General features: G+C 36.8%; 1 protein-coding gene across 1 annotated transcript in view; it reads left to right on the forward strand.

The window, feature by feature from the left end:
• Positions 1-27,476, forward strand: part of ATP13A3 (ATPase 13A3) — a 54,786-nt gene that overhangs the window by 8,428 nt on the left and 18,882 nt on the right. The window contains exons 2-16 of the mRNA XM_066556495.1: positions 10,493-10,586; positions 12,328-12,501; positions 13,017-13,187; positions 13,497-13,567; positions 17,094-17,174; positions 17,896-17,965; positions 18,802-18,936; positions 19,719-19,791; positions 20,575-20,706; positions 21,689-21,868; positions 23,556-23,713; positions 24,384-24,572; positions 25,470-25,531; positions 26,126-26,276; positions 26,364-26,480. Coding sequence (XP_066412592.1) covers positions 10,493-10,586; positions 12,328-12,501; positions 13,017-13,187; positions 13,497-13,567; positions 17,094-17,174; positions 17,896-17,965; positions 18,802-18,936; positions 19,719-19,791; positions 20,575-20,706; positions 21,689-21,868; positions 23,556-23,713; positions 24,384-24,572; positions 25,470-25,531; positions 26,126-26,276; positions 26,364-26,480 — 1,858 coding nt within the window. The remainder of the gene's footprint in view (positions 1-10,492; positions 10,587-12,327; positions 12,502-13,016; positions 13,188-13,496; positions 13,568-17,093; positions 17,175-17,895; positions 17,966-18,801; positions 18,937-19,718; positions 19,792-20,574; positions 20,707-21,688; positions 21,869-23,555; positions 23,714-24,383; positions 24,573-25,469; positions 25,532-26,125; positions 26,277-26,363; positions 26,481-27,476) is intronic.

Genomic DNA, 27,476 nt, shown 5'->3' on the forward strand with positions numbered 1-27,476 from the left:
TTAGTGAGGTCAGTGCTTGAGGAAAAAGCACTCCTTGATACACTTCACTTACTCGAAGCATTTCAGTCTTGCTTTTAAGGAAACTTTCCTCCTCAGGGAGGAGAAGATGGATACAGTTACACCTCTTAATACTGTTATAAAAATTTTTATAGCTAGGAAAGAAAGAAGAGTTCTAAAAAAGGTATTTCAAACAGAGATAAAAATGTTGCTCTAGACAAGATACGTTAAAGCAGAATTTCTCCTTTAAGGTAAGTGTGCAGGATAAAAGTTAACTATAAATGGACTGATAAGCAAAAGCTATTACTTGTGGTAGAAGTAAGATTCAAGACCTTTGCTGATGGTCATTAGGACTGAGAAGATTGCAGCAGTTGAAGGGATATCCCTTGTCAGATTTTTGCAGTCTGTTTCCATTATACAGGAGATGTCTCCCACTGCTGATGCTGTGGAAGTCATTCCCAAGGGGCACAGAAGCCCTGAATAGTGTCATTTAAACAGAGCTATTTAAGGCAGTGATGAAATGTATTGTAGTAGGATGTGGGGAGTTAATTTAATTTCATGGATTGTAGAAGTCCTTCTCTGAAATACAACTGTTTACTAAATCTCTGAAGCTCTTCTGGGTTTGTAGGGCTGTTCTGAATGACTGGGACATAGTAGCTAGGTGGATGTGGGCCAGGGTTTACGTTATAGGCAGGGAGTTAAATGTTACAGTCCTGTATGTCTGTTCTCTTCTTGTCTTTGTCAAACTTCTTTTCATGGAAATAGAGTGTGCAACTTTTCCCCCTTGATTTTTTCATCTTGCCTCATCTTGCTGTAGTTCTGAGTGTAAATTAATCAATTTCAGGAGTTAAGCGGTCAGGTTCTATAAATTCCTGTACATAAAAAAATGTCCTGTACAGCAGTTCAGTCTTGGGATGGAACTCATTTTCAGATTTTTGTGTTAATTATTTCAGTTACTGTAATTTGAGATCAAAACAAATAATTTGTCATATGCAATATCTTAAATTGAATCTATACAGTCTTTTAACATTAATATTTAGTGTTGGTATATGATATTTAGAGTTTTAACAGTATCTGTGATGCACAGTATTTCTATTGATTGACAAGTTTGCAGACAAGAGCTTTTTCCTTGAAGTGTTTCTGATCTAAGTTAAGTGAATGTATCACATACACTGTGGTACATTCAAACTTTGTGTCAATTTATTATGACTAGTTTAAAAAATTGAGCTTTCAGTTAACAGTAGAACCCACTGGTTTAATGTATACATTTTCTTACAGAATACATTTTTAGAAATTAGTACAATTTGGTGTGTAATTAGTACAATCTTATTCAGGAATATATTCTTGTGTTCTGTACTTTTAGTAGTTACATGGTTGAACTTTAGAATATCTAAGTTTTGCATTTTGAGTTCAGGAAACTGAAGAAAAACTGTTGCTTTGTCTGAGAATGCTTTGCTGAAAGCAGTGAAGTCATAATTAGGATGGGAGAGGAAGATGTGAAAGCCAATTGCTTGCTTACCATGAGTGTGACTGCTGTAGTCATAGCTGTATGCCACTATATGTGCTTCTGAGGAAGCAAAAGTTAAATGTCTAAACTTCAGAGGAAAGTTCATCTCTTGTGATTAGTCTAGTTGTGCTTGATGATCTCCTTGCAGACGAAGGGAAATTTGATTCAAATGTTCTTATGTTAACCTCAAAAATATTTTCCAAGAATTTAAGAGGAAGAGGAAAAAAAGTCATTGCCTCCTTTTATTGAGCATCCATACTACAAAAGCAAATATATCCCAGGAAGCAGATACTCTACATTGCACAATAAGGCGGCAGCCACACAGGAAAGGTTGGGCTCTTGGCACAGCCCCTAAGGGGAAATGCTTCCTTGAAAGGACCCATTGTTGCTGGGTCTGGGTCTTCAGACTCCCAGTTCTCCACTAGAATGGCTGTGGGTCTCTTGGTGCTGGGATGGGGCATCTTTGCCATCCCCATTATCTAACCAGAATAGTCTTGGTTATTTAATCACATAGAAGGGCTGAGTAAAGTTCACACCTCACGTGAGGAAAAAAACATTTCTTTGGAAGCAGCCTCAGTACTCAGCTGTTCAGAGCTCATGCTGGGTGTAATGGCGCCATGCCTTACCCAACATATTTGGAACAGTTTAACTTTCTCTTCCAAGAACAAACAAAACATAGTCTGTGAATTCTAACCCAAATGTCTGGTATACTCTTCCAAGAGACAAAAGAACTAATAAGCATCCAAAATAAATGCATGCTTTGTTGGATTCCCTGACTGTGGGACAGGTCTTCTTTTTCTCATGTCAGTTAGGTAAGAGATCCAGAAATCTGAAAAGAAATGGGTAAAGACTCTGTTTCTGCGAGCCTGAGAGTGGGAAACAAGCTTTGGGTGATTGTGAGTTTTGGTGCTTGGTTTCCAGTTGAAAATTTTCATTAATGTGAATAGCTGCTGCTTGAAGTAAGATAAATGAGATGATGGGAAGGTTAGGTGGTAAAATGCTTGACTAATTGTCCTTGAGATGACCAACAGCTTTCCTAAATTCTCTTCCAACATATCTTCAACTTCTTCATTGCTGCTATATTAATAACAAATTTCTAAGTGATCTGAAAATAATGATCTGAAGACCAGTTAGAAAGTAAGTTTTGAGTGTAGTATTGGCTATAGTACTTCGTTATCATGATGAATTGACATACTGAGTTTATTGTTAGATGTAGAATTATCTTTCCTTAATGTAGCCTGTACTCTACTATAAACATTGCAATTGCTCTTACAGCCTGCAAAAAGTATACTTTACAAAGAATACACTCTACAAATGTAAATACAATTTTGGTTTGGTGATTGTTGGATACAATGGTCTTCCTTAGGCCTAAACACAGAAACAAAAGCTTGTATTATAACAGAAAGCCTAAGATGGGAAGTGATAAAATAGGTATTGAGTGGAGGGCTTTGTTAAAATTTAGCTCGTGTACTTGTAAAATTTCCATGTATTCATTAAACTATTATGTCATTCTTATTGTTAGAGCTTGGTTAGTTGACTAAAGTGTTAAGCTTTGTTTGTAGTACAAATTATAACCTTAACTCCTTTCAAAATGCAGTTGAAGGATTTTTGATCTTCAGTTATTTTAGTTTGTGTGTCTTACCCGAGCATCTGTTGTGCATTATGTGGATAAGTTAGTATTTAAGGGTTCAGCTGCAAGGTACTGGAGAGCTGTAAATGCATCAGCTCCCATTTCTGTAGGGTGCATTTCTTCTGTGAGGCTGCCTCTCAAGCTGAGCATCTCTTGTGTTTGTAAACCACATGCTTGTAAAAATACAGATATATTCAAATACTGAAAGCTTTACAAGTGCATTATGTGTGTAAGCTCATGGCAATGCATATTGAAGCAAAAGTCATAACCTTTTAAAGTCACAAAAATGTGATAGCCCCAGGCCTTTGAGTGGCATGGGTTTTGTGTTTTGGGGACAGGCAGAGACGCTTTCTCATGTGGGATCAGGCTTGGCAGGTGGTGTGAGATGTCTCTGGCATTGTGCTGCTGCTCAGACATGGATCCTTCCAAGTCCAGGGTGTAGCAAAATCCATCTGGCACACACCATGGCTCTGGTCCTGGCTACCTGCAACACTGAGGCAGAATCAGAGAAGCAAAAATGTAGAGTGCAGGCACACCTGTGTACAGAAGCTCCTTGGAGACTGAGAATCCAAAAAGAACAGCTCAGAAACTCTTTCCTTAAAGGATGCACAGAGACTAATAGTGAATCTTGATTACAGACTGGTGACAAGATGTCATGAGGTGCATTTTAGCAGGACTTTCGTATAGAAAGTCCTGTTTGAATAGATTTCAAGGTTTTTAATTGCAAATGTATTAAAGTGGTCCTTCTTTCATTCTCAGTGGCTGCAGATTCTGCCTGTCTTGTTTCAAAAGCTGCCAGTGGAGAAATTTTAGGAAATAATACATTATTTTTATAGATGCTAAAGTAGGATATCTTATGTAAAAGAGAAGGACTGGAAAGTAAATACAGGACTTATGTCCAAGACACTGTGGGCAGAAATCTTAATTCCATCCCTTGCAAGCTGGAAATATTGTGTCCAAATTTGGTTTTTTGGTGATTGATTTTTAGCATGTGCAGCATATTATGAAATATGCTTTGAGAAGAACGTCCTTGTAAGCATTTTATAATCTTTTTTCTCAGCCTTGTGTCAAGGAAAATATTTATTTCGTCACGTCAAGGAAAATGAATGGCCATCACTTTCTCCTAATGGTCAACTGTCTCCCAGGCTGAGTTTTCATCTTTCCTAAGAAGTCAGATGTATTTTCAGATGGAATATTTTCTTAGAAGATACATTCATTCTTCTTCCTGGCCCATTACAGCTCTTCCAGTCTGAGCATTTCTTCAGTTTTAATTTAATTACTGCTGGTATGGCAGAGATTGAGCATTAGCTGGTGTTTTGTGTATGTGTAGCAATTCTTTTACCTCTATTTTGGGCCTATTGCATGAATCCCAAAAACTTTCACTATAATGTTTGGAAAAAATGGACTTTTTGGTAAATTTTCCCTGTGTGTGTGAATCTCATGGTACTGTAACAAGAATAAGCCCTAGTGGTAAACATTGCCTTTGTAAGGTCTATTCCCTTGTAGGGTTGTTTTCTTCTTGGAGTAAATTTTTAAAAGTATGGCTCCAAAGTGCAGAATTTTTGAATTTCTGAGTGACTAAATACTATTTGGCTTTCGAGTTGCAAAAAACCCCCTTTTTTTCCCTTGTGTTTTGGCAAGTAGTTGGGATACAGTTCAAGGTGATGACTTTCAAGGTGTTTTTTATTCAGAAATATGAAAGGCTTTTCATGACATTGAGCTATTTAGAAACTTAATTTTTTAATAACAGAGGTGTAAGTTGGCTCTTAGTGGAAGATGTACTTGTTGTAAATAAGTTCTGAAAGAGGAGTATTAGTCCTTTAGTAGCCTATTTGGACCCAGGAGAGCATGGTGAGTCACTTACTAGGACAGTCGCTCAGATGTCAGGAATAGGGATTGTGTTTGATTGTTTTCTAGACAGGTCAGTCAGGTTTTTTTGTTGTTAATTTTCTTCCTGTATTAGTTTACTTTGTTTGATTTATTTATTGAGAGTAGTTACATAGGGTGCTGAGGAAGATTTACTTGTATTAATCTTTGCACAGAGGTGAATTTGAAGATTGACCTCTCATGTGTCTCTTGCTTTTTTTGTCTGCCTTGCTACATCTCTTGGTTTGCCTTTTGTATTCTTACCAAAGCAGAGCTGGTTGAGCCTTGCCTTGTACAGAAAACTTCCTTGTGTCTGTGATGTTCAGGTAGTGACAAAGTCCACTTTCTTAGCTGTACAGCACTCGGTCTCTAAAGGTTGTCTGATCTGGTGTGTGTGATTGCTTCATTATGCTGTGTGATAAAGTGCAAAATGCTGAGAGTGAGAAATGTGTGCATTTCTGACCCTCTGCCTTTAGCTCCTCAACGTGAATGTTGTTGTCTTCGCTCGCAAGCGCTGTAAATACAAGGAAGGGTTTGGTCAGAAGCATAGATGCTTTTAGCTGGGCAGATAGTATCAGGGCTTGTGCATAGCCCTGCGAGTGTCTGCAGGCTCCTGGGGAGGCATTTGTTGTTTGAATAGAAGGAGCTGGACCGGGCGGCCGATGCCTGGAAGCGCAGCCTCCGCGCCAGCCCGGCCACAGTCTTGCAATTGTTCGGCCACTCTGGAGGGAAGAGGAAAAAAAAAAGCATTCCAAGCAGTGCCAAATTTTCTTTGATATGTTAATCTTTTGATAACAGTTTGAAAAGCCCTTGGAGACTTTTTTTAGATTTTAGACAAAATAGTTCATTTGTCAGGACTTCCCTTGTAGATAGGGTCTCCGTTATTAAGAACTGCGTCGCTAACTCATGGTAACAAAAGCAAGCGCAGAGGACAGCTGCTGGACTGCTTGTTGGTAAGAGAAACTATTAGTTACTGCAGGACTTTTTACAAAAATCTGAAAAGAATAAAGTAGGGAGCGTTTAAGATACAAATGTGGAAGTTTACTCACGTACTTTAAGCAGACAGATGATAAGAGCATAAGCAAAATTAATAACTTGATAATTTTTATATGTGTCCATACATGGATTTTATTAAAGACTTCAGCTTTAAAAAATGTTTTTTAATCTGAGAAATTTGGGGTTTAAATTGCCCTGTCGTTGCAGGAGATATCAAAAGTTTCTTCTTTTGGAGCTGTAATTTGTCCAGACTTTTAAAATTTTCTCTTGAAGCTATGAAACTGCCACTTATATTGAAAAACTGGAAGAGTAAACAGTGTATTATTTAGTTTTTAAGGATTGTGGAATTCAGACAAATGTTGAAGGCAATAGAGGGAAGATTGTCTTTGCTTCCCACCAAATCAATCTCTGAGGGTAAAATCAAACTAAGGGTAAAATTTGCACTGAAGTAGTTTACTAATTATGCCAGTTGTTAGAAAACTACCTTGAGGTAAGCCCGTAGTCCTTTGAAAGTGTGGCTTGCAGGAATCTTCAGGTGTACTGATGGAGACTTGCTCTGCTGTTTTTAGAACAATTTCCTTAATAAATACACCATGACTTCACTTGCATCTATTATACTGTTGCTACACATGTTTGTTACTTTCAAATATTTGTTACAATTGCTTGGTATCCTGATTTAGTCAGGATGGATGAACAAATATGAAGTGGTGTAGTAATTGAGAAAAAGTGCAGCATTTTCTTCATTGTGAGGGATGCATATAGTTTTAAGCTCTGTACACTGCTGTAATTTCTTTAGTGATCCAATTTTTGATTTATTTTAGCTCCAAAATAAGCATCTTATTTGGACTTAAGTATCAACTTAGGTCTGAGGCTGCAGGTGCTGCTGTCCTGCTCACAGCTGCACACTCTTCAGGACAGTTACAAATTAGAAATGCTGTTCAACTAAATTTTTATATACTGTGTTTTGCAGAGTTGCAGTTTTACTGTTTAAGCTTGTGACTCAGATGTATGCTCTTAGAAATACTTAGCCTTCAGACACTGTTCAGCTGATCTCTAGACCATTTGTTAAATTTATTCCTACATTGTTACAAAATGTTGCAAGAGATTTCATTCTCTGAGTCTCGGTGGCAAGCCGCCTTTTCTTTTACAGACCTTTTTGATATTTTCTACTATTCTGATTCTAGAATATGCTTAGCTATACAGTAGCAATGCAATAAGTAAAAATTATGAGTGGAGTGATAGTAACTTTCAGCATTTCCATTGGTTAGAAGTCTTTTTTCTTTAAAAGGTTGCTATTTTCAATTTGTTACAAGGGGCAGAGGATTTCTCTGGCTATTCACTCCAGGGCCAGAGAGAGGCTGCATGACAGCCTGTAATGTGCATCAGAAGCACATTGTATTTGGATATTTCCATGTTCATTTTGCTTATTGCAAGTAGATTTCCACCTCACTTCAATTTGAGTACTAATAAAATGTCATACTTTCTTACTTGGTCTGGAAAGACCAAGGTTTATATTTAAATCTTTAATTAAAGGTTTAAAGTAATGTTTAATTCCCCATCATATTATAGAAGGAAGGAAGTAAAACTCAAATGCAGATTGCTAAAGTCTCTTCTGAACTGGTAAGGTTTTTTCAGTCTGACCCAGCAGCCTGAAGTCACCCAAGGAGGCAGCACCATGTGGTGGTGTTCAATCCCAGCTTTCAGCAGGGCAGTGGGACACAAACCACAGAATTTACCCATTTGAACTCGTGGTGACATGCTTGGGCTGATGGTGTGCCAGAAGAGAAATGACAGGAGAGAAAGTGCAGTTCTTTCTTGTGGAACAGGAATAACTTTCATGACCCATCAATGAAGAAAATATTTCTATAATGCTTTTTAAGTTTAGGGATTTGAATTGGACTTTAATATGGAAAATTACCAGCAGTATGTGCCATGTTGAGAACTTGTGTTAGTTGAAGGTTGTTCAGTAAATGAGTCTGTATAAAATAATGCAGATGGAGCTAATGATGTGAGTCAGAAATAGCCTCCTCATTCTCCTCATGTATTCCCTGTCTGATTCTACCCAGCTGTTCAAAGAGCTTACTGAATCACAGGAATTATTGCTAGTGTTGAGATTTCCTTTCATACTTCTTCAGACCCACAACTTGATGTTCCTTCCTATTGCCTAAATGAAGGCAATTGCACTTCTCTCTCACACTGCCATGGTGTCCCATAAGGTCTCTGTGCTGACATATTGGCCAAATGAAAATCTCAGTTGAGATCCATTGATCTGGAAGCTCTGGAAACATTTATTTTTCTGCCTGGTGCTTTCCTGTATCAAGTTCCTCCTTGATATGTCCATCAAGGTTGGAGAGTTGCCTGCAGGACCCTTTTTGATGTTACTGTACATGATAGTGGGGAAGTGTGTGTTTGTTAAAGAGCAAACTAGCTCAAGTATGATTAACCTAATAATTCTTTCCTGGACCTGTGAACTCTATTAGGAGTATAATTCTGTCTACACAGAACATTTTCTGCCTGCATGACTTCTTGGTTGAAAATGGGATTTGTATGGTGTACATAAAGTTGTTTGATGTAATTAATTCAGAGATTGTCCTCAGGAGCTTTCTTAGCAGTCCTGTGTAGATGTAGGACAGATTTTAACTGGTTCTATGTGTTACCTACATCTTTCCCAGGATAGAAAGCTCCTTAGTTAAGAAAAGTGGCAATTTAAATGAAAGTGTGGTTTAGAACTTTAATGACTTGTGTGGCTTAATTTCCAAGTAAATCTGCAGTAATATAGTATAGCAATAGAAAATTTTCAGCTTAACAAGTCAAGGAAAGTGTGAGCTGGTGTTCCAATCCAATGTTGGCAAGTTCTCTCCATTCGGAACAAAATGCCAACTGTATCAATTTATGAAGAACTGAGCTTCTTCTCACCTGAGACTCAGCTTTGTGCTGTGATGCAGTTCTCTCCTTTGAGTGCGTGCTTCTACTAGGACCTTATTCAGCAGTGGGAATAGATTTCTGAGGAGATCCAGTTTTGGGTAGCAAAAGAAACCTTTGCTGTTGGGTTCCTGCTTCATTTATTGGGTTAAGTGGGAAGGAGATGGTAGGTGGCAGAAAACACATGTGGCTGTGATGCTGTAGATAAGCTGCAGGAGGTGGGAACAGGGACCCTTTGAAGCTGGCATTGCTGGTGAATGTAAGTGCATGGATCCAGGGGCTGGCTTTGAGAGGATCTGACCTGTAGTCTGGAGATTTGGTTTGTGAAAATGTTGGGGACTTAATGGCAGAGAAGTTGGTAGTGATTGTGCTAATTAACATTACTTATTAATAATAACATGTACTTATTAATAATAACAGCCTGAAAAAGGACAATTAGAGTAGCTGCTTGTGCTGTGACTTAATACTTTAGAGGATTGGTTGTAAGCTGTGGTAGTAAGTGCTGTCTTCTGAGAGATTTATGTATGTGCAGTAAATGAAACTGAAGGCTGTACCATGTCAGTGCAGAGAATTGCAGTTAATCTGTGTCTTGGCAGGTGAGCACTGGCTATATCGTGATTTGAATTGTGGTGGTTTTTTGTTCCTGTGCATTAATTATAAATTGTATACAATTAACATGTACAGGGGTCCCCAAATGAAGGTTAGATGCAGTTTTAATTTCAAAAATTTGGTGGTTTGACACGGTACTTTTGATTTTTCTTGCTTATGCAATGAGGAAAATTCTGATAAGCCTCACTGTATTTAACCTTTGTTAGTAGCTCTCCCCTTTTGGAGTAGGGATCTGTGTGCACTACATTCATCTTGTAGACAGTGCCATATTTTTTCCATGTCTTTTCTTATTCATGAAAATTGTGATCATAATCTGTTCTCAAAGCACTTCTCAAGATTAGCAACTGTGAGAGATTTTGATGCAAATTGAATAGTAGAGGAATTGGAAAGAGGGGGAAAGATGGACCAAAAAGCATGTCTTGATTTAGAAATAATGAACTGGGGACTAAATATTTTTGAGCAACTATTCATTCTGCTCAGATGAGAAGTGTAGCTCTCAGGGGTACTGTGCCTTTCCTCTTGAAGGATAGCCTGACTTGTGAAAGAATCTGATTGGAGCTATTACATACAGAGTGATACAAATGTGTAATACTAACCTACTTCTTTTAAGCTTTTTTTTTTATTTACATTTCCATCATGAAGCTTGCAGAATGTACCAAAAACTGCTTGCTGCATGTAGAATGCAGCTGAGTTAAATTGGTACAAGCTTCTTCCTCCTCTTTTAGAGCCTGGTGTTTATGCAGGATTTCACGTGTATTTATCTGATGTTCCATCATAAAGTTTTATAGACCTCCTTGGATAGTTACTTCTAGAAACTAGTAACAGTGCAAATTGAAGATAAATATTAACATTTTGTCAGTGTTGTGTTTTATATATGTACTTACTGAAAGTAACTTGAAACACAATAAAACTTAGGTGTAAAATCACTAATGTTGTTTCAGTTTTTAATTCTTGTCTTGTTGAAGGTCTTCCATATCTCAAGTTGAGACGTTTCATATCATACTAAACATGGAGAAAGAAGAAAAGAAATATGTCAATAAAGCAGAGGAAGATGAGATGGTAATGAATTTTGTTAATCTTTTTTTATACAATGAAAGAAACACATTTACAGGGTTTTCTGCTTAAAGGGGGCATATTACATTGGGAAGTGGATTGTCTTTGTTTAATCAATTTAGCAATTATATAAGATTATAATTGGCAATATTTTTTGGTATTAAGAAATTAGTCTTGGGATAGGAAAGGTTTTTATTAAGGTCAGTAGTCCAATAAATAACACATTTTGGTGTTTAACATTTCTACTTTTACAGATGAAAATGGAAACAAAGTGAGTTGTGTTTTGTTTTTTTTTTTTTTTTGTTATTACCATTATTTTGTTGTTCTTTGCTTAGTTGGGGTTTCTTCTCTCCAGATCCTGGAGATTTTTTGTTGTATTTTAAAACAGGTTAATGCTTCATAATGTGATTCAAAGCAGGAAGCTTTGACAGGAAAGTACTAGGAGCTAATCTTTCAATTTCTAGTCCACTTGGGGTTCATAGGGATTTTTCTTGTCCATTTGGTATATATAGGGATTTTTGCTTCCAAAAATGATAGGTTTCTGTGACTGTTCTGTCCTTGTCCACACTGCTAGGAAAAGTAGTTCTTCACTAAATACCTCCAATACAGAAAGTAAGCAAATGCATCCTAGAACAGGAGGCCTGATCACTAACATAAATAATTTTCTTTAGGAAATGATTTTATTTTCTCCTGAAAAGAAGCACTGATTTCTTTCACCATCTTTCACTCTCCTATTTTTATTGCTGAAGAGTGTTTTGGGGGTAGGAGAAAATAGGCTTTACTTCTGCTTTTTGTCATCAGAGAAGGTGGCAAACCAAACTTTTTAAAAGTGTTTTCTTAGGAAAGGAGTTTAAACAATTTCTAACACTGTTTAATGAAAAGTGAAAAAAAAATCCAAGAAGTTCATGTCAGTGTGAACAATGGGTGGGACTCAATGGGAAACTTCATTACCCTTTTACAGCAGGAAATATAATCTAATGATGTAATGTGAAACTCAGGAATATAACACAGTGTCTAGTAAATCACTAAATTATTTTCTGTTCCTGGCTGTCATCAAGTTAACTTGGTGCTTGCATACTGAATACTTGGGGGTTTTTTCATGGGAAAAGGATTTTTCTAACTGGTGCAAGTTACAGAACCTTAGAGTGTGGCTTGGAGTTTGTAAAGTAGCATTTCTTTTTAAATGGCAGGCAAACTAAGCAAAATTCTCTAGTAGAAAGTGATGTTTGATATATTTTGGGGCTTTTTTAGAATGTATAAAATTCAGCCTGCAATAGTAATTCAAAACTGTGAATGCTAGCTGATCAAATGGTTTGTCATAAAATCAGCATTTGACAAAGCCACACACTTTTGCTCTTAAGTGTTCAGCTGACTGTGCTGTGTCATGGTCAAAAATGTTGTTGTTCACTGAGAGTTAAGGCAGGTTGTGTTGCAGCCTCAGTCCTTAGGGAGCAGTGCAGAGAGGAGACAGTCTTGCAATGAAATGTTTTACACAGTGTGGATGATCTGCCTCTGTCAGGCTTTTATTGATGTTTATATTTCTGACTAAGCAAAACAGTGTTCCTTTTTGCTTCCACTCCACCATGTATTAAGTATTCCAAATCTTTCCTTCCCCCAGAAAAGAAAAAAGAGGAAATGGCTTTGAAATTTGATTTGCTTTAAATACTGCACATTATGAAAAATTAATGTTGGCATCCCAAGCACAGTAATTAAGAGAGTCATCATTACCTATTTTACTGCCATGCAGGAGATCTATGGCTATGATCTGTGTCGCTGGAAGCTGGTGCTGGTTACTGTGGGAGTGATCTGTTCTGGTGGCTTTCTTCTCCTCCTCCTCTACTGGATGCCCCAGTGGCGTGTGAAAGCAACGTGCAGAAGGGCTGCTCTGAAGGACTGCCAGGTGGTTCTGCTGAGAACGACCGTAAGTGTGCAGGGGATGTGCTTCTCCTGTGTGCAGCTCCTTCTGGGTGCTGGAGTAGAGCAGTCCCTGCCTGCAGTGTAGACATGACTGTGCTTTACAGCAGTGCAGAACGGTGCTCCTGGGGAATGACTGTGTGGGAAGGCTGACAGCTGTTTGCAGTGGGCATAGCGAGTTGTCTGTCTTGCAGTTTAATCAAATACAGCAATGGTGTTGTCATCAGCACTTACAGAACAAATACCTTGTTCCTATAAGCTGAAACATGGTTTCCCCATCCTTGTTCAGGAAAGATAATATTTGCTGAAGTAAGGTGTAACTGCTGCCCCGAGTGCAAAAATGTGCTTTTAGAATTGTGGAGAGAAAATTATTCCTAAGGTAGCTGATATTAACATGGAGATATGTTCTGTAATTCTGTATGGGCTCTACTAATCTATGTTCTGTGATTTTGCTACAGCTGTTGTAGTAAAATGCTGTTCAAATGCTCTTTCAGCTAAGTAATTTCCCCCCCTCTTTTTAAGGATGAATTCAAGATATGGTTTTGTGCAAAGGTTCGCATTATGCCTTCCTTGGGAGCCAATCCTTTACAGAATCCTAACCCCATCATGCACAAGGTTTCAAATGGCCATGCTGTTCATTTCTCTGAATCTGCTGCAGAAGAGAATAAAAATGATTCGAGAAAACATTTGCCTGTAAGTAAACTTGCAATACTATGGTGGCTGATTCTCAAGTACTATTGAGAATAAACACACAGAGTACAGTACATGTGAGCTGCTACTTTTGTTTGAAAGGCTAACTCATTTTTGAGTGGAACAGAAATCTCCTCAATCACCTGTTACTGAAAATTGTGGAAAGCTTGAAAGATTATGTTGAAAGAAAAGTATTCATTTTTCAGTGAAGCTTTTCTAAATTCAATTTCTATCACCTCTCAGAATAAAGTCAGTCAGAAGAAAGGTGTTAAGTGGCACCAGTTTGACATCTATGTTTTGTTGCCCTTACAGATTCGTTACTTCACACATCACAGTGTGAAGTATTTTTGGAATGATTCAGTTCAAAGTTTTGATATTGTACGGTAAGAACACTTTTTTCTTATGTGCTGTGCTTCAAACTGTATTAAAAAAAGTAAAATAGCATGCCTAAGAACATACTGAAAATTGGTGTTATTTTCTGACCAGCTGTTTTAGCTCATGGAGTCTTTGTTTGAACCATAGTGAGGGCAGGGAGAATTTGGAAGGAAGGTGTTTGTTTAATCTGCCTTTATCAAGTGTGATTTGTGTAGGGTGACAGGCTGCATGCTTCTGCAGACTTTTTTGCCTATTCTTGGAGTGTTACTTCAGAATCAGAGCACCTGTTCATAGACTGTAGTACTTCTACAAACACTCAAAAACTTTGCTTATGATAGAATAACTTCGTTTTTTGTGTTGCTGAGCTAGACCTAAAAGGAGTATCTAGGAAGAAGAGGAATTCACCAAGTACCTATTTTGCTCATGTTTGTGTAGGTCTATTTCTATATTTTAGTGCAGTTGGGCTGGATCTGAGCTGGATCTTTTGTTACTCTTTAGTAACAAAAACAGGTCTATTGCACTGATAAAAAATGTCTTAGTGACCAGCACTAGCTTGTGATGCACTGTATTTTCTTTTATCCAGCAACACTGTTGCATGATGTTAGGGTTGAAGAAGAAAGTTTTTCTTTCTGTGATAAGGCCATCTCATAGTGCCACAAGTTAAATGAGCACAGGCTTCTCCATTTTTGACAACTGCCCATTAAAACAATAAATTCAGATCACAAATAAAATCTACTTTAAGCTTGAATTAGGAGAGTTCACTGCATTGAACCATCATATGGAGATGGGGTTTTTTTTCCCAAAAAGGTGTGTGCAAATAATATGAAAAGTTATCAGTAATGAAAACAATATTAAGAAATTGCTGTAACACAAGCAATTACAAAACTGAGCAGTCCTTATCTGGGAGGGTGGAAATGTCTCAGTTCTCAGGAGTAAGTAATTAAAAGTTTTGTATGCATTTTTTGTGTTAAGTCTCCCATGAAATACAGTCGTGCAGGTAGTGACACTCATCATTTTGCATTGCAGGCTCCTGTTTTCATGCCTATAGTGCTCCTAATTTAAACTGTTCAAAGGGAATAGTTCCCACAGATGAGATTAAGAAACTGTACTTGTATGTTAAAAATAAGTATTGGAAAAAAATCATATGACTCCATGTGTTTAGAAAAAAATATTGTTCCTTAGCATTAAAGCAGTGACTTGAAACTTGGCATTTGTGGCTATTTGACTGTGCCTTTTGATGTTCTTGTGATAACTCAGCCAATTTATAAGCCCTGGAAGAATCTCAGATATGCCTGTGAAGTTATGGGAGCATTTATTCAATCACATTCTTGCTGATAAGCCAAACTTTCCTTTGTTTGATGTATTAGCCATGACTGAGCCTGGCCACTTGTTTAGTCAGGTACAGTAGCTGAGCTGGCCATGATTATTTAGCTATTGAATAAAAAAAGAGGAGAAAGAAGTGGATTTGAGACATACTGGATACTGTTAGAGCACTAAGTCACTTTTCCACAAGGTCAGATAAAAATGCCAGTTTGTTACAACTTTCCTCTAAAGTGTATGGTTGTGCAGTGAAGTACTAGATACCGTGTGCAAAATAATACCTGAGCTTGTGAATGATAAATATTCTGAAAAGATGTCTTGAAAAATTTGTCCTTCTCTAAGATACATCTTCTTATTCTGCCCGTCAGTTTATATGTATAAACCAAAACTTGATATTACCTGATAACATGGTAGAGAATCAAGTTAATATTTATAAAGAGACAGACTGTGAGACAGAGGCCTTTTTATAGTAAAACCCTTAAAGCAGGCAGCACATTTGTAGTTGTGATCTAAGCACAACCCTGCATCATGAGGAGCATTCACTTTGGGCTGCCAGTTATGCCAGCACTCAGAGACAGAACGGTTTGATCACATCATGAAAGGCTTACTGCAACACAGAAGGGGGGCAAATTAAGATTTCTTGGGCAACTAATTCAGTTATGAGAGCTTGAGTTTCATATCATTGTTCTTTTTATATTACCATAATATTAAGATCACTGTTTTAAACACAGGAAATGCAAGTGTAATTGTTCTTGGACTAAGTCAGACTTGGTCACATAGCCAGAGAGGATGCAACTCTGACCTTGGATATCTGTTTTGTTTTAGCTGCTGTCAACTGAATTTCTGAGTGGGTTGATGAGTGCTTTATATAATAAACTCTGCACACAGGGATTTTAATGCCCTGGGAATTCAGTCTGTAGCAGTAGTGTAAAAAGCAGAGAGCGCTGTGCTAGAAGCTCTGTCCTTGCATGGACATTGCACACATAAGTATGCATATTTGCATACAGAGAACTAAATTTAGGGACCCTCCTTAACTCCACTGTTGCATTTCTTTTCCTACAGAAAAAGAAAAGTTGTTCGTGGTAGAGTGGGAGGAAAGACACAGCTATTAACAGAGTTTTGTGTATTTTTAAATTTAAAATAGTATTTCTAAAATCCTTAAACTTAAAAAGGTTTAGAGAAACCTGCCAAACTTAGGGCCAGGTTAACACATAGTTTTCATCTTCTATTCTTGTACAAGCAGTTGGTGGAAATGTGATCCTAGGCTTTGCAGTAGTGAGGATATTTAAAGCTTTCCCTGTGTTCCTAGAGAATGGAAGTAATTGTTACAAAATATGCACGTAAAGAGTTGGATTTCTTCTTTTTTTTTTTACTCAGACAACTCTGAATCCTTTTTGACAGATAACTTAATAGATATCCAATATAAAAAACATTAGTGTTGGTTTTGTCATGATGACTGTGAAGGCCTTTTGGAAGGTGATATCTTCCTGTGCATCCAACGTATGTCCACAAGAAAATGCCTGGATATTGGGCAGCATACATGTGATTTACTGCATTTGATAGTTAATACAATCCCATAGCTGTAAATATAACAATGTTTTAGATGTTTCTGCATATCTGTAGATTTCCTAAAGCACAGCATTGGCTTTCACAGCGTGTGGAGAAGTCCTGTGAAAATGAATCTTCTGGTGATAAGAAAAACTGAAAATGTAGGATGCATTTTTCCTCATCATGGATAACACTGTGATAGTAAGATGCTGTAAAATAGCTGTGGTATAGATTTATTTAATAAATTGATTAATAATTATTTCTAAAAAACTTCCATTACTACCTAGAGTCAAACAAAGATAAATTGAAGAAATGTTAATTCACATTGATTTCATATAACGTTTTATAAAACTTGCTCACTTTTTAGAAGCCTTTGAATACTAGTTATGCTAGTATTCTACTTCATTTTTGAAGTGTCTCCATTTTGATTGGAATGGGTATGACTATCCTACACAGTAAGATATATCAACAAGAAGATTGCTTTTAATGTGTCACTGGTATCTGCAGTTGTGACAAAACCAGCTAAGAACACATTTATCCATAGATTTTGTTGTTTTGTAAAATGGTGGATACCTCTTGGCAAAGACTTAGCTCTTTTGAGTCACTGAAGACTTAATTTTAAATATCACATTTCTTAAATAACTCATTGACTTTTCCTTTATTTAGAGGCCTAGATGAATCTACTTTCTGCTCTGCAATTCATAACGAACACAGCACAGGACTGACAAAGGGAATGCATGATTACAGGTAATATTGCAGTAGTACTTGAGGGAAGAGTTGTTGATATTTCATTACCTGTGCTCAGAGTGTTAAAAAGCCCAGAAGACAATTGAGTGATCAGTGTCTGATTTTTTTGAAAATGAGACCTTCATACAGGTTGAAATATGGGAGCATCTGCTTGCTTATCAATTCATCTTCTGGCAATTTGTGTCTAAAATAAAAGCCTTTCCCCTCAGATAATTTTAAGGGCTTTTTCGTGTCACTGCCATTTAATCAGCTCTGATCCTATAAGAGCTTGGTTTCTTGAAGCTCCCTTTTTCATGATTTGCTTTTTTTTCATGCTGAGAATAAAACTAAGATACAGGACCTTGAAAAGATTGTCTTACTTGCAGGGTAAGAGTTAACACTGGTTTAAGCTTAAGGTAATGAGAATCACATACTGGATTTCAGAATGACATATTTAATAACATTGGACTCATACACAGTTTACAGAGAAATCTTGTTATGAAAGAATCTTAAAAATAAGGTACAGTTTAAATTGAAGTATAAAAGAATTATCTTTGTATTGAAACATCTCAGTAGGTAACTGTTTTCTGAAAAGCACTTTTTGAAACTATGATAAATAAGAAGAGTCACAGATTTGGGGACATGTTATACTTTATCAGATTAGTGGAATTACTTTGACATCAATAAGACTCCTAAAAAAAATCTTAACTTTTTTTTTTTGTATTTTTCTTTTCTAATACAGAAAAGCATTCTATGGAGTAAATGAAATTGCTGTGAAAGTGCCTTCCATTTTTAAGCTTCTGGTTAAGGAGGTAAAATCTTTTCTTTAACAAATCAAAGTAAAAAGGTATATAATTGAAAGTTGTTTCAAGTGCAATGACCATTGACTGTTGGAAACCTTCCCCTAGAGCCCAACTTTCTAAAACAAAATGGTATGGACAAACTTTTTGAGCTCTCCAGCTCTCCTTAGAGCTAAAGATGCCTCAGCTATAAGCTCTCCAGAGTTCACAGCCTGGTGCCTTAGTAAGGACATTAGAAAACATATCAGAATTCTTTGAAAGGGTCAGCATCTTATTTATTTTTTGTAGTTAATTTAAAACATAAAATGACTTACGTTCTCCATGAGCATGCCAGGGGTTATATATTACAATGTATTTATTTTTATGAACAAATGAAATGTAGTATTGTTGGATTTGTTCCATTTTCCTTGTATCAGGTGGATTTGACTAAATGGTTTGTTATCTTGTGTTATAATAATGCACAGTAGAACAAAGACACTCTCCAACCTGATCTAACAGAGTAAGAACTTGAGGTATCAGGGCATTATTAAGAATAAATAGAAAATAACATCCAAATTTGTTTAAGAATTATAACTTGAGGGTGCATCAGATATTGCCATTACCTTGTTTTGAGGTGTAGGGGAAAAGGCATGCAGTCTTTGAAGTCTGTATTTGTGTATATTTGAGTGAGAACTGTGCTTTTGAGGGGCTGAGGAGGTAGTGAAAAAAAGGATAATTTTGGCAAATCAAAAAGTATGTTTAAAGGACTGAAATTGTCTTCCCCCTGGAGGAGGATAATTTCAGCTTTGTTTTGATGGAGAACCCATGCGACCTTTTGGTGTAACTTGAATGTTCTGTCACTCTTCTAGGTTCTCAACCCTTTTTACATTTTCCAGTTGTTCAGTGTGATATTGTGGATCACTGATGAGTATCACTACTATGCATTAGCAATTGTGATTATGTCTGTAATATCCATTGTTAGCTCACTCTACACCATTAGAAAGGTAAGTTCAAAGAAAATAGATGCATCTTTTTGGCTTTTTACTCATTGCCTTATTTTGTTAGGAAATTACCTACAAATCTTTAAGAATTTTTCAGAGTTATACAGATAGAATATTGCTATGCATTTTTCCTCTTTGAGCTGAAAGAATTTGGATTTGTAGTTTTCTTTGAGGCCTTTGCAGCCTTTCCACGCTGATGAATCAAGAGGTTGGCCTCAGACAGCAGAAACACTCCCTTGCTTAAATAAAACCCGGACACAAGTTTATGTACCAAGTTTTATTGACAGTAATAATTCCATCTTGTGTTGTTTCCTTGTTTGAAAAGGCCCTGCAGAACTGAGCACCAGTGAAGCATATGGATTATTAAACTGGTGATTCAGTTTGCTCTGTAGACTTAGCTGATGGGAATCAAAGTAGTAATTATCCTTAAATTGCAATCTCTGAATTCAGACCAGAGACAAAAAACCCCAAACAACTTCTACCTTAATTCAAGTTCATACAACTACTGCAGCTGTTACTTTTGTAAATGACCACATGATTTTATAAGATTTTTACAGGACAGTGTATGTTTGCTTCCAGAATGCTGTTAAAATAGGAGCCTGTACAGGTTGATGCACTCAAACTTTATTTGCCCATAAGTTTTCTAAACTATGTTCAAGAGAATGTTTTGAGTAGCATTTTGTTGTTAAAGAGTGTTAGAGAATCTCATCACTTCTACTGTAGAATGTGCATTTAGAAGAAGACAAGCTGTGCTTTTGAATAATGAATTTTTCTCCCTTTTGCAGCAATATGTTATGTTACATGACATGGTAGCAGCTCACAGCATTGTAAGGGTTTCTGTCTGCAGAGGAAACCAAGGTAAATTTCACAGGTGGCTTGGAAGGTTGAATTTAAATTGCTCATGGAGTGTGAGTGTAAAGTGGATCTGCATCTGTTCTTTCTTTAACCAGCTTGAAATGCTTGCATTCCTTAGCAAAATTGCATGTGAAAAGAAGTTCAAAGTGGAATTTAGATAGTGGAATGTGTTCAGGGTTAACCTTCTAGATGGAATTTTCAGTGAGTGTCAGGTTTGTTCTAGATTAGGTGCTTGTTCTATTGCTGTTTAGGTGCTGTTTCTCATTCTCTACCATTCCACTTACGTAATTATCATTCTGGTTTCTTTCCTGACTTAAAGATGTGCATGTGTTGGGTCTCCATTACAATTTATTACCCAACAAGGGCTGCAAGATGATTTCTGAACTTCCCCTCATTTGGATATCACAGCAGTTAAAGGTGTGGTGTCCAAAAGGTTATGATGCATGATATTGTTTTTAAGACATACATTGGTGTTGGATTCATGTCTTTATACTGAAGTTAAACTGTACCTAATCCTAAATATCTTTTGTATAAGCTCATTTCCTTTCATTTGTCATGATGCACTCTATCCATGTGCTCTGGAGTTTAATTTGTGGTGGAATTGGGGTTTATCAATGGCCTTTTCTTTATATTTTTAAAATCTCTTCATGCCATTAATTAAATCAAGTTGTACATTTTATTAATAGTTATATTTGTCACCACCTGGATCTTGAGTGTGAGGATCTTTATCAGGTTTTCTAGGTGGTGACTATTTTCAAGTAAACTTGTTTGTGTTCTAATATTCAGAAATAGAAGAAATCCTTTCCACTGACCTCGTGCCTGGAGACACCATGTTGATTCCATCCAACGGGACAATTATGCCGTGTGATGCAGTACTGCTCAGTGGTACTTGCATTGTAAATGAAAGTATGCTAACAGGTAAAGTAAATTTGATACCCAGTGCTGCAGGGCTAAAAGTATTAGCTTATACCTGTGTGCATGCTTACTTGCAGTATGTTTTAGCAGAAGTGGATATGTTTATTTTGTTTGAAATGTGTATGTTCTTACAGTTAGACATGTTGTGATGTACTTAGGTACTTGTGCCCTGCTTATCTGCAACAGCTACCTAATACTGCTTGGAAACTCCAAAAATGAGTGATTGTTTCTTGTTAAAAAAATTTCTTCTTGATAGTTTGTCTTTCTGCCTCTTAACTTGATGTTCTCAGTGCAGGTCAGAAGCCTGTTTCTTCAGAAATTTTTTTCCCAAACTTTTTAGCTTCTTCCAAAAATGAAGGTAGTGAGTAGAATGTTCTACTGTATTTAAAACCACAAATTATTATCTCAAATTGTGCCTGCATACTCTGAAATCTGATGTATTTAAAGGACAGCTTCAGTGACTAGGATGGACTTTGTTATTCCTAGGATAATCTGTACAAATTGACAGCCTTTAGGAAATTTTAGTTCAGCGATTGTGTGTTCAGTTTTTCTGAATACACTTGATCCTCTTGCTGTTGCTAGCAACTGAGTAAAAGTGATTGTTCCCCTAGCTTGAGTGCACTTGGTCACCAAAGGAGCTGAGAAAAATTTTCTTCAGCTTCTAGTTTTTCTGAGTAAAGATGGGGGGGATGCTTTTCAGCAAGAGAGGGAAGCTTGTCCTGTTTTTTGTTTTAATGAACTGTTTTATATCACAAACTGTGAGTTTAAGTAAGGGGCACAGAAGCTCTATAAGGAAGTGAAAGGAATATAAGGAGTTAAATAGCATTTGGGTAAGGTGAGAGACTACCTAATATGCTAAAAGGAAGAAGACTTCCATAAGTCTGCCTGTGCTGGTGAAGTGAGATTATGTTATTCTACTTGTAGTTGTGAATGAAAAAATGCCTGTTCTTCTCTGATCTTGCTTAGAGACTTTCTTTCCTTTAAGGTGAAAGTGTTCCTGTGACAAAGATTAATCTGCCAAATCCTTCAGAATATCCAAAAGCAGTGGGAGATGAGATCTACAGTCCCGAGGTGCACAAGCGGCACACGCTGTTCTGTGGGACCAATGTCATCCAGACCCGCTTCTACACTGGGGAGTTGGTCAAAGCTCTGGTAGTGAGGACAGGTGCTGATTGTTACATTTATCCCATGTTAATGTACTACTCCTTTCTGTAGGTGTGTGTCAACTGGCTGATACTGCTAAACTTGGTAAAGGAATGTACCCCAAATAGCTTGATAAAAGTCTTAAAACAATGATAAAACTAGATGATAGTCTGAAGATTAACAGTTGGCAAGGAAAAAAGTGAATCAGTCTTCAGCATCAATTTAAAACTTATTTGAATGTGTTTTCATGTCCTTTAGAAGTTTTTTTTATAGTGTGTTGGTTGAACTGCATGTGCCTCTTGGAAAAGGTTTGGGTGGATAGTGGAGAGCAGCTGATTTTAGCAGAGTCATTCAAAATGCCAAATGTTTTTCTTTTCCTATAGTTATTTCAAAGTGCATAACATTTACTTAAAAAATGAGTTTGATCTATCTACAGAAATGCTAATTCATATGTTAGAGATCTGGTGTTAAATGTCTATGAAAACCAACTGCACAAGCTAGTATAATTGTGGGATTCTGCTTTACAAAGATCATCTTAAGAAAATTGCCACAAAATAAATGAATGCAAGCTATAATCCAAGGTACAATAAAACAAGTTAGAAGAAATCGGACTGAATTGACTAGACTGCTACTTAAAGCAAGATTTCCAACAAATAACTTCATCCTAATTAGCTGTTTCTTACTCTGGTGTATTCTTTTCACCTTCTGTTAGTCTGCTTTAGCAGTAAAAGTTCTGATTTTTTGTTTTATTCTCTTTCTTGAGGCTTTTATTAGTCTTTTCTTTCAAATAGATATTTTCCTTCCGTTGAACACATCTGCGCTTTAATTGTATACATCTGAACTTTTGTTTCTTAAATAAATTCCATGTGCCCAGCAGGTGTGCATGTACAGCAGGGTGAGCCCAAACAGCAACAGAAATGAACTGCTGGAGGCAAGGCCCTGAGCAGGGGCTCAGCCTTTGTGGTGGTGGCTTGCACACTGAAAAGCTGTCAGGGAGCTGTCACTAATGCCAGAAGACCTGGCATTGACATTGAGGTTGTAGTAATAGACTTTGAAGTGTAGGCAGATGAAAAATGTTTTGGGCACACAAAATTGGGCATTAATGTTGGCCTCTTTAAATGTTGAGGCAAAAGTTCAAGGAGGGCCTTGGGATATCTGTTGGTTGTTCAACTGTGAGACATTAGAGGGTTAGTCTCCTAGTTTAATTGTCAAAATGCCATCAGGAGGTGCCCTTCTCAGAGGATGACTCCCTGCACTGTGGTTTTTTCTGAATCTTTAATTCTGGCTCTCAAAGGAACTTAAGTAGACCTGCCATTTAAGTATTTGATGTTGGATTCTGAATATCTTAATTTTCTTTTCTGCAAGGACTGGCTTAATTAGACAATAAATATACCCACTGGCTCTGCACTGTAAGGGACAAAATGCAGTACAACAAACTCTGCCAGGCCAAACCATGTGAGGATTTGCTACTGCTGCAGAGGAGGGGTTTGTTTGCATCAGCTGCATGTCCTTGCTGTAGGAGAGAAGCCCTTAGTATGATGTACACATATAAGTACCTTAATTACAGTATTGCAAAACATCTGCTGTGGATATTGAGAAACAGCTGTAATGAAATTAGTAGCTTAAGGGTTTTATTGAGGTTTTTAATGTATTTTAATAGCTTTGCTTCTGTTTGTATTTTTAATAACTTAGTCCTTTTTTATTTCTAGGCTTTAGTACTGCTAAAGGACAGCTTGTTCGTTCCATACTGTATCCAAAGCCAACTGATTTTAAGCTCTACAGAGATGCCTATTTGTTTCTCCTGTCTCTGGTGGTGGTAGCAGGCTTTGGATTTCTTTACACAATTGTCAATAGCATCTTAAATGAGGTATGTTTTAATTTCTGGTCCAAAACTGCCTTACTTTAGAAAAGTAAGCAGAAAAGGGGTGACCATGACTTCCTTCACACTTCAGATGATGAGAAAGTATTGGATTTAAAGTGGAAATTTTTTTGCTCTATTTTATATCAATGAAATGAGACAAGGTTACTGAGAATAAAATTCAGCACAGAAACAGAATTGAATATCTTACAGAGAAATTTGAGTTTACTTTGGTTTCTCTTGACCCAACTACTAGATTTTTATCTTTGTTATATGTGAGATTACCATGTGACTTAGAGTTGGAAGAAATAGGATACAGCCCACCTAAACATGCTGCAGGCAAAAAAATCCTTTTCAAGGAATAACCTTATAACTGTTAAGTTTTTTGGTTTGTTGGGTTTTTTTTTCTCTCAAAAAATTTTGCATTCAGCTAACGTTTTAAAGTAATACATTGCCAGGGAGAAAAGTGCAAATTTTGAAGTTATGGGTTGTGGACAATTTAGGACTAGATTATTGTGGTTGCTGATGGTGGGTGAAGATTGTGCTAAATTTCTGGGCAATCCAGAACACAGTGTACTGGGGAAAACAATGTGTGGGTTTTGCTCTTGGTAGCACATCAGTGGGATAGTGAATGTGTAAGCAGTGAGCTCTTGCTCATTAACTCTGACCTCTGTTGCAGGTTCCAGCTCGTACCATCATCATCGAGTCTCTTGACATTATCACCATCACGGTGCCTCCAGCACTCCCTGCTGCTATGACTGCTGGCATCGTTTATGCACAAAGAAGGTTGAAAAAAATTGGCATCTTCTGCATCAGCCCACAAAGGATAAATATTTGTGGCCAGCTGAATCTTGTGTGTTTTGATAAGGTTAGGTGAATTTTGAAACCTTGCTACCTGAAGGAGCATTGTCTTTGAAAAGGGAGTTTGTATAGATAAAAAGGGAAAACTCATTATTTTTCATGTAAGTTAGATGATTTGTGATCTATTAGCTTCCAGGTATTCAGTGTTTACTATCTGTCAATTCTCCTAATTTAATCTGCTCTAAAAAGTTGTTGTAATTGAGCTGTTTTCTTATCTCAAGACTCCCAAGTCCCAACTTACTACTGGCACCTCAGAAATGTGTGAGTGAAGGCTTACCAAAAACTTTATTTAGCACACAAGCTTCTGAAAAATTCAGGTGTGAAGTCAGACTTTTTCTCATTTTCATTCATTTCAATGAAAAGCTGAGTGAGTGTATTTTGTTGTTATTTGTTAACCAAACATGAATGAAAGACAGTAATGCTGCTAGCCAGAGTTCTTTGCTTTTGGCTATTTCCTAGATAAAATTTATTTTCCTCCTTAGATTTTATCTCAATTAATAAGTATAATACTAACTGTATTATTTCAACTGTAAATACATTTCAGTTATTGTTTTAACTATGTAAGATAGTACTTATGGTTTAGTGCCCATTTTCCATTGTCCTCAGTCTCTGAATATTGAGATGATGTGCTATCATCTTTGGATTTTAAGGGTCTGTTTAATTTGTCCTGTCTCCAGTGAGGAGCATGACTGCTTTGAATATTTTTGAAAGTTATTTACCAGGTTTGGAACTTAATTTCTAGCAAAAAGCAAGGGAGATATACTGTATTTTCTGTCCCAAGTCTTGATTTGTATGTGAAAACAAAAGAAAATTTTCTTAAATAGCTGTTAATTTTTGCTTTGCTGTACGATAATTTGTTTCTGAAGGCTTTTTCTTCATGCCATGCCCTTGGTCTCTTTTGCAGACTGGCACACTTACTGAGGATGGCTTGGATCTTTGGGGAATTCAGCGGGTGGAAAATGCTCGGTAAGGATGAGCTCGGGGCTGATAGCAAACATGATACTCATGTTGTACTGTAACAGCTTCAGCAGAATAGAATAGAAAATTCAGTGTGAGCTCATATATGTTTACATTTCTGTAATGTGCTGTAGGAATGCCATTTATACTGTGGCTTAGGTCTAATGCAAGTTACAGCTCTCAGCAAAGCTGGGGTAGAATTTTATTCATTAGAGTCTGAGACCTCATCATGGTCACACTGCAGAACTGTTCCAGGTACTGTTGCATATTTCTTTAATCCTGTCCTCCTAAGCAATGACTTTTCAGGCTGCTAAAATGAATTAGCTTAGCTAATTAAATTAAGTAATAAGTGATAAGAGGGCTTTGTATGAGAGATCAAACTAGACAGGGAAGGAATGAACACTGAGTGTTTGAAGGAGGAAAAAGTTGTGATAGTTTCTGAAGATTCCAACCCAGAGTCTTAATTTGTTTTCTGTGATGTGTGAAAACACAAGTGAAGGGACTTGTGCAGTCAATTTTCTTCTGTTAATCTAAACAAACCTTTTGAAGTGGCTCATAATAAATAATTATAGTGCTAAGTATATTATTACTTCATTGTTTCAGTTTCCTTTTGCCGGAAGAGAGGGCTTGCAGTGAGAGCTTGCTGAAGTCTGAGTTTGTTGCTTGCATGGCAACTTGTCATTCCCTTACAAAAATTGAAGGGGTGCTTTCTGGGGATCCACTTGATTTGAAGATGTTTGAAGCAATAGGATGGGTAAGTGCCTTTTTCCCCCTGAATATTGCATTATAAGCAAGTCAAAGTTAATGAATGTATAAATTAGCTGATTTTTTTTTAATACAGATTTTAGAAGAAGCAACTGAAGAGGAAACAGCCCTTCATAATCGAATCATGCCAACAGTGGTTCGACCTTCAAAACAACTTTCCCCAGAATCCAAGCAAGCAACAGATCAAGAAATGGTATAAAAATTCAAAACAATTGATTTGAGTTAAAGAAACACATTTTACTGTATGCTGAGGTTCTGGCTGATAAAATTGAAATTCGATCAGAACTGTGAGGGTTTTGATGGCAAAAATACAACAAACATGTTTAAACCATTGTTGAAGGTAGTGATTCAGTATATGCCCCTTTCAAGGAGAGCAAAGTGAGTGTCAGCATTATTGCCTTTACTGATTGGTTAAAAAGTACAGTAATGCTTTTTGAGCTTATGCCTTTTAATATTGGTATGTTACCAAATTCTTACATTTTAATGAAATGCTTAGGTGTGCTCACCTTGCAGTTTCAGTTAAAACAATAATTTGTTAATGTCACTGTGTGGCGTGGAATTCTTGCCACTCTGGTACCTTAGAGATAATATTAAGTGCTGAGTAAGAAAACAAAATGTACTTAGCAAATGTAAAAGTTTCTTCTAGCTGTATTTTGAAGTATTTTTAAATATTTCACAAAGGGAAATTTTAAGCATGTGAGTGTATATCCAGATTATCACAGAGTAGGGTAGTGGGAGGGTATAACAAGTCAGTACATTTGTATGAGTTGTATTTTGTAGTAGATAGAACTGTCTTTCTTTTGTTCAGAGCTCCGTGTACGTGCACAGTAATTTCTGTGCAGTAGTTGACATCTGAACATTCTTGCAACTTAGTACATTATTTTTTGGAGGGACATACTTAATAATAATGCGGCCTCATTCTGAAACATCATAGTACTTCAGTCATTTACAAAGGCTAAACAGACATTTTGAACTGTGAAAGATCTTGGAAATTCTAATCATCAAATCAAGCGTTACAATTCTACTATGTCTCACTGAAAGTAAAGGATACTAAACAGATGCAGTATATATATATTCAGCTTTTATGAAATCCATTAAAAATACAATATAACTTGATACGAAGAATGCTGTGCAGTTTCATTTACTGATTTGTGTTGAAATAGTTTGTAGCTGAAGAAATACTCAAAAT

The sequence above is a fragment of the Molothrus aeneus genome, chromosome 10, assembly GCF_037042795.1.
Source record: "Molothrus aeneus isolate 106 chromosome 10, BPBGC_Maene_1.0, whole genome shotgun sequence".
NCBI lineage: Eukaryota > Metazoa > Chordata > Aves > Passeriformes > Icteridae > Molothrus > Molothrus aeneus.